Source organism: Myotis brandtii, unplaced genomic scaffold (assembly GCF_000412655.1).
Source record: "Myotis brandtii unplaced genomic scaffold, ASM41265v1 scaffold785, whole genome shotgun sequence".
Lineage (NCBI taxonomy): Eukaryota > Metazoa > Chordata > Mammalia > Chiroptera > Vespertilionidae > Myotis > Myotis brandtii.
In genome coordinates, this window is record NW_005371151.1 from 29,889 (window position 1) to 37,460 (window position 7,572).

Sequence of the window (7,572 nt, forward strand, 5' to 3'; positions counted from 1 at the left end):
GCCCCCACTCCCTGAGGTATTTCGACACCATCGTGTCCAGGCCGGGCCGCGGGGAACCCCGCTTCATCTCTGTTGGCTACGTGGACGACACGCAGTTCGTGCGGTTCGACAGCGACGCTCCGAATGCGAGGGCGGAACCACGGGCGCAGTGGATGCAGCTGCCGTGGGTGGAGCGGGAGGACCCGCAGTATTGGGACCGGAACACGCAGATCAACCAGGAAACCGCACAGGCTTCCCGAGGAAGCCTGCAGACCCTGCGCGGCTACTACAACCAGAGCGAGGACGGTAAGCCTCGCGCCGGGCCCGTCACAACCCCGCTCCCAAAGGATGGGCCGGGGTCGCCCCGAGGGTCCGGGTCTGAGCGTCACCCCGAGGCAGCGAAACCCGCCAGGGAGGAGCCCGCAGGGACTTTGACCCAATTTCACTGTCAGTTTAGATTCAGTCCCCGCGGGGCAGGCGAGGTGGAGCTGACCGCGGGGCGGGGTCGGGGTCTCACACCATCCAGAGGATGTCTGGCTGCGACTTGGGACCCCACGGCCGCCTCCTACGCGGGTACTATCAACTCGCCTACTATGGCGCCGACTACATAGCCCTGAAAGAGGACCTGACCTCCTGGACTGCTGCTGATGCAGCGGCTCAGATCACCCGGCGCAAGTGGGAGGCGGCCGGTGTGGCAGAGCATTACAGGATCTACCTGGAAGACACCTGCAGGAAGTGGCTCCTCATTTACCTGGAAAAAGGGAAGGAGACCCTGCAGCGCACAGGTACCAGGGGCCCTGAGGCCGCCACCTCTCCCCGGGGCTGGGGCTGCTACAAGGAGACAGGACAGGGGGTCAGTGTCAGACACCCTTCCTTGGGTCAGGGAGGGGGTCCCCTGGATGTCATGTCAGGTACAAGAGGGACCCCCCTCCTCTCAGGGACAGTTAGGGGTGCAGGCTCTCCTGGGGTGCAGAAAGACCACCCTGAAATAACCCATCAGCAGTTCCCATGGGCCCTGCAGGGGCTCTGGGACCCCTGGGGACCTTGTCTCTCAGGCCTTGTGCGCTGCCCACACCCACTGTGTCTGAGGCCTGACCCCAGCTTTTCTGAGTCACGTGGCCTCCACCCAAGTCAGGACCACAAATCCCTTTTCTCACTCAGACACCTGCCTCCTGCCCTGGCTGTGTCTCTCTGATTCTAGAACTTTCTAAAGACTAGGAGGGCCTTCCAGGTGCCTCTGTGCAGGCTGGTGTGTGAGCTGTGTGCTCCCTCCCCACCCCATGTGTCTGTCCATTCTCAGGATGGTCACATGGGCGCTGCTGGAGTGACCCATGGTGGATGCAAAGTTCCTGCATTTTCTCCCCTCCCCTCAGACCCTCCAAAGGCACAGGTGACCCACCACCCCGTCTCTGCCCGTGAGGTCACCCTGAGGTGCTGGGCTCTGGGCTTCTACCCTGCAGACATCAGCCTGACCTGGCTGCGTGATGGGGAGGACCAGACCCAGGACATGGAGCTGGTGGAGACCAGGCCTGCGGGGGACGGCACCTTCCAGAAGTGGGCGGCCGTGGGGGTGCCCCCTGGAGAGGAGCAGAGATACACGTGCCATGTGCAGCACGAGTCAGCTGGCTCCTGCACACCCACTACTGGGGATATGCCCGCAACCAAGGTACATGCCCTTGACCGGAATCGAACCTGGGACCCTTGAGTCTGCAGGCCGACAGTCTATCCAGGGCCTCTGATACTCTTGATGCAGCCTCATTGCTCACTCCCATTGGCTGTCGGCTTCCTGGTTATAATATCTCCAGGGACCCACTGTGACTCAGATGGTCCCAGGACACCAAGGATGCGGGTCCTGAGGCCCCCCACCCTCCTCCTGCTGCTCTCCGGGGCGCTGGTCCTGACCCCCAGCTGGGCTGGTGAGTTCGGGGTCTGAGGAGGCGGCTGTGTGGGAGGCGTGAAGGGACTGGCAGGGGCGCGGGGCCAGGTAGGCCCTTGTCAGTCCGGGCCCTGCCACCCGTCCGCCCCCCAGGCCCCCACTCCCTGCGGTATTTCGACACCATCGTGTCCAGGCCGGGCCGCGGGGAACCCCGCTTCATCTCTGTTGGCTACGTGGACGACACGCAGTTCGTGCGGTTCGACAGCGACGCTCCGAATGCGAGGGCGGAACCACGGGCGCAGTGGATGCAGCTGCCGTGGGTGGAGCGGGAGGACCCGCAGTATTGGGACCGGAACACGCAGATCAACCAGGAAACCGCACAGGCTTCCCGAGGAAGCCTGCAGACCCTGCGCGGCTACTACAACCAGAGCGAGGACGGTAAGCCTCGCGCCGGGCCCGTCACAACCCCGCTCCCAAAGGATGGGCCGGGGTCGCCCCGAGGGTCCGGGTCTGAGCGTCACCCCGAGGCAGCGAAACCCGCCAGGGAGGAGCCCGCAGGGACTTTGACCCAATTTCACTGTCAGTTTAGATTCAGTCCCCGCGGGGCAGGCGAGGTGGAGCTGACCGCGGGGCGGGGTCGGGGTCTCACACCATCCAGAGGATGTCTGGCTGCGACTTGGGACCCCACGGCCGCCTCCTACGCGGGTACTATCAACTCGCCTACTATGGCGCCGACTACATAGCCCTGAAAGAGGACCTGACCTCCTGGACTGCTGCTGATGCAGCGGCTCAGATCACCCGGCGCAAGTGGGAGGCGGCCGGTGTGGCAGAGCATTACAGGATCTACCTGGAAGACACCTGCAGGAAGTGGCTCCTCATTTACCTGGAAAAAGGGAAGGAGACCCTGCAGCGCACAGGTACCAGGGGCCCTGGGGCCGCCCCCTCTCCCCGGGGCTGGGGCTCCTACAAGGAGACAGAACAGGGGGTCAGTGTCAGACACCCCTCCTTGGGTCAGAGAGAGACACCCCTGGATGTCAGGTCAGTAACCCATCAGCGGTCCCCATGGGCCCTGCAGGAGCTCTGGGAATCACAGGGTCCTTCTCTCTCAGGCCTTGTGCGTTGCCCACACCCACTGTGTCTGAGGCCTGACCCCAGCTTTTCTGAGTCACGTGGCCTCCACATCATCATCATGGGCATCGCCGGGGTCTTGGTTCTGCTGGGAGCTGTGGCTGGAGCTGTGATGTGGTGGAGGAGGCGCTCAGGTGGGCAGGGGTGGGGTCTGAGTGTCTTGTCCCCCTGGGGGTTCAAGCCCAGGTAGACGTGTGCCCCGCCTCATTCATGGGAAGCATTATCCCCATGGTGTGATGGCCAGTGTGGGGCTCCCTGTGCTCACACTTACTCTTTAGTGAGGCCCGTGGGAGTTGGTGGTGGGGACCCCGTTCCCAGCAGTCCCAGGTCAGAGGGCAGGTCCTTGCTGAGCACAGACCTCCAAGAGGGCGGTGGGTCCAGTCCCCACACATGCATTTCCCTCAGGTTTCCTGATCCTTTCCTGAGTCTACAGGGTTCTGGAAACTTCTCTGGGGCCCAGGGCTAGGGCTTCCTTTAGGACCTCATGGCCCTGCCTCCTCCCTGGTCTCTCATGGGTTGTTTTCTTCCCGCAGGTGGGAAAGGAGGGAGCTACTCTCAGGCTGCCAGTGAGTATGGGGGGTGACCCCTGAAACCCTGTGACAGTGCAGATGGGAGCCATGCCCCCCCCCATAGTTCCTCCTAGTCTCCTGCCCTGGGGCTCTGACCCCGTCCTGTCCTGGTGTGTCCCCCTCAGGCAGTGACAGTGCCCAGGGCTCTGATGTGTCTCTCTCGGCTTCTAGAGGTGAGACCCTGCCGTGGGGAGGGGTGGGCAGAGGGGAGGACTGGGTGGTGGGGAGTCTGTGGGACACTGTGAGCATGAAGTAAAGTTTTGAGAATGTCACCAGTTATACTGACTGACCTGAGTCTGTTCATGATGATTGTCCTCCACAGCGTGAGGCAGCTGCCTTGTGGCGACTGAGTGCTGGAAGATGTGTTCACGCTTCCACCTCCTGACTCAAGAACCTCTGATGGGGGCTGGCCCTGCCCTCTCCCCACACTTTCTGGTCCAGCAGAGGTGGGCTGGGCCCTCACTATCGCTGTCTTTACTTCTTTGTATTCTGAGCTGCAAGCTGTTCCTTCCGCATTGAAATTAGGTTGTGGAGGTGACTTTGTTCATTTCTTGCCATGAAGGGTTTGTGGGTAAATTCATCCGCCCTGCTCCCCACACTTTCTGGTCCAGCAGAGGCCGGCTGGGCCCTCACTATCTCTGTCTTTACTTCCTCCTACTCTGAGCTGCAAGCTGTTCCTTCCGCATTGAAATTAGGTTGTGGAGGTGACTTTGTTCATTTCTTGCCATGAAGGGTTTGTGGGTAAATTCAAGGAGAAGATTCTAAATTTTGAGGGGAAATAAATATAAATACCAAGAACTTTCCAGAACTCATGTGTTTGTTGTGCAGAGCTGTCCCAGGTGTGGACAGGAGATGTTTTGAAGACCGAGTGTGGTCGGTGCCTGTGCTCAGGTGGTGCTCTGAGCATCGTGGGCTTTGACGTGGTCACTCCTCGGCTGGGTCACCTCTCTGCTCCTCTGACCTTGTCCCTTCAGTAGAACCTTGTCCCACCAGGACCTGTGGTAACTGGAGCTCAAACATCACTGAGGCCTTGACACCTGTCCTTTTGCAGAGCATCTCCAGGACCCTGGACAGCGAGGGCTTCCTGGGGTTGGTCAGCCTGGGCTCAGGCCTGAATGGGACCCAGCACCCATCCTCTGGGTGTTTGTTGTTTCTTTGGTTTTGTAGATATTATGCCTGTTACTGTTTTCATGTGTGAGTTATGTTCTCAATATCTGGCTGTCCCCCATCTGACAGCAACAGGGTCATTGTCCCACAGGCCCAGGGGTCCCTGCACACAGGACTCTGTGGTTGGAGAGATGCATTTTCAGGCTCCTCCTGCTCTTGCCTCCGGGAGAGATTTGAGTGGGGATAAAGTCGCTCCTCTTTGGAGATGTCCCAGGCTCTCCATGCAGACAGTGTCCCCTACGCCTCAGGTGACATGATAATGGCATCTCTGTGGGAAGATATGGTCCAGGAACCCTGTCCCTACAACTGTAGGCTCAGGGCCCCCGGCTTGTCCTCAATGACACATCCCTGCCCAGAGCTCAAGAGCAAAGACCAGCCAGGTGAGATCTTCCTTATGTCCAACCTCAGGGCAGAAATCAGGGGAGGAGGGTGGTTCCAGGAGGGGACATGGAACTGGGGTGGATCGTCCCATGGGGCAGGACAGGCGCTGCCCCCCCCCCCTGTGTCTGAGCTGCTTCTGCTGGCTCTGCTGGGCTGAGGGGGGGGGGCATGTACTGGGGGGGGTGTCCCAGGGTGGGATTCCCACCAATGCTGGGCTTCATGCACCTCTCTGTGTCCTTGAGTTCCCGACAGTGAGGGACCCGAGCACGGGGCTCCCTTTGGGATCTGAGCCAAGGGTAGGACGGCCAGGGCCACTGAGCTGCTCAGCCATGTGCACAGGGGTCTGCTTATCTTCTCAGACCTCACGAGCTTGAGGCTTGGGTGTGAAAACCATAGTAAAATTGATGTGTAGAATTAGGGTGATTACTTTAAAATTCTGACATAAAATAAGGTCCATTCACACACACACATGCACAGACAGATATTCACCCAGAATCTTCATCTGTGGTATAAAAACATGATATAAAGAACACATTAAAATATATGTTTCAGTGATTTTTAAAGAGAGCGGAAGGAGAGGGAGAGAGAGATAGAAACATTGATAAGACACACCTGCTGCCTCCGTAACGCACCCCACTGGAGACTGAGCTGCAACCCAGGCATGTGCCCGACTGGGAATGGAACTGGCCGTCCCTTGGTGCATGGGTGGATGCCCAACCACTGAGCTACACTGGCCCGGTGATGTCAGGACCATGTGTGTTTCCTCCTGAAATCCTGCCTTGGGCTGCAATTGTCTCCGGATCCCTGGGAGATTGGGGGCTCATTTCTCTCTGTGTGTTCCCTATTGCTTGGGTGTGAGTGTTGCTTTGTGCGTGTGAGGCAGCAATGGGAGAGAGAGGAATTGCTGGAGAGATCATCTCTCTTTGTCAAATAGTTTGCCTGGTGCAACCTGCCGGGTCTGTTCTTCCCGTTGGACATTGTAATGTTTTATCCTCTCATCCCAGGTCGCCACAGATGAGCCCACAAGGAAACCAGTCACATCTCCCATCACCGTGGCCTCTGCTCCTCCTATGAACTCTGTGTGAGGGCTCACATGTCCCAGCCGCGTGAGCACAGTGAGCATGAAGGGCACATGGTGCTCACAGCCCCCCTGACCTCTGCTCTGTATTCATGTCCACGTTCCTCTCTCCCAGGAGGAAGCAGAGGCGCAGAGTGGGAAGCAACATCCCCAGGCGGCACTGAGCTCACTCCTGAGTGACCTTGACTCCAGGTCAGAGCTGTGTGGTCCAGAGGCCTGAGCTCCCGCCCCCTGCCCTGGGCTCCTCCCCACGGTCCTGTCACCGTCCCGTGTCACAGATGAGGGAACGGGGTCCTGAGAACTCAATGCCGGGGTGCCAGTGTCCTGAGGCAGCGACGGGGGAGGTGAGTGGAGGAACAGACCTGGAGATGCAGGAGCTGAGGGTTATGGGGACTCACTGTCCCCTTCCCGTGCCGCCTGCACTGCAGTTTCATAAGCTGCACCCACTGCTCCTGAAGGGAAAGGACATTTGGTGACTCTGGGATTTTTTTAAAAACTGGCGTCTCCCTGCTTGTACTCGGTAATGTTGTCAGGGTACTACAGGAGCATGAAGACCCTGCCTCTGATGGACGCTACTCACTGAGCCCGCCCATGGCCGCCTGAGGCTGTGCCTGAGTGACCTTGTTACTCACTCATAGAAGCTTCCACAGCTTTGCTGGGCCGCCTTCACGTTCTGGGTGAAGTGGAGCTCAGAGCACCAGCCTGATGCTCCTTCAGGGACACAGTGGGCAGAGAGCGCCCCCTGCAGGACCCCAGAGAACAGCTTTGACTGAGAACTTAGACCCATTCTAGGAAACAGACACCTTTTCCTGCCCGTCGTTCAGCTGCTGGTGAGGACCAGGAGGACAGCCCTCAGGAAGGAAGGTCTAAATGTACAAGATATAGGACATTATCCCACAGGCCTGGGGATGGCTTCCTACAAACCCGGTGGGGGCGCCAGAATCCATTCTTCTCCATCTCACATCCCTGCTGATTCCTCCTTCCCGGATACTCATGACGCAGCCTTATCGCTCACTCCTATTGGCTGTCTGCTTCCAGGTTATAAAATCTCCAGGGACCAAAGTGACTCAGATGGTCCCGGGACACCAAGAATGCGGGTCCTGAGCCCCCCCACCCTCCTCCTAGGTCCAGGAACCTTGTCCCTATAACTATAGGCTCAGGGCCCCCAGCTCGTCCTCAATGACACATCCCTGCCCAGAGCTCGAGAGCAAAGACCAGCCAGGTGAGATCTTCCTTATGTCCGACCTCAGGGCAGAAATCAGGAGAGGAGGGTGGTTCCAGGAGGGGAAATGGAACTGGGGTGGGTCATCCCATGGGGCAGGACAGGAGCTGCCCCCTACCCCCGTGTCTGAGCTGCTTCTGCTGGCTCTGCTGGACTGGGGGGGGGGGGGATG

The 7,572-nt window shown here is 59.1% G+C and overlaps 1 protein-coding gene across 8 annotated transcripts in view; it reads left to right on the forward strand.

The window, feature by feature from the left end:
• The window catches only part of LOC102257066 (saoe class I histocompatibility antigen, A alpha chain-like), a 60,354-nt gene that overhangs the window by 10,726 nt on the left and 42,056 nt on the right, over window positions 1–7,572 (forward strand). Inside the window, exons 1-2 of one of the 8 annotated variants that reach the window (XM_014530970.1) lie at window positions 1,801–1,895; window positions 2,009–2,293. The exons of 6 other annotated variants lie outside the window; for them this stretch is intronic. In XM_014530970.1, the coding sequence (XP_014386456.1) occupies window positions 1,823–1,895; window positions 2,009–2,293 (358 nt within the window). In that variant the 5' untranslated portion in view covers window positions 1,801–1,822. Of the gene's footprint in view, window positions 1–1,800; window positions 1,896–2,008; window positions 2,294–7,572 lie in introns of those variants that run through there. One more of the 8 variants, XM_014530969.1, reaches the window with a different exon arrangement.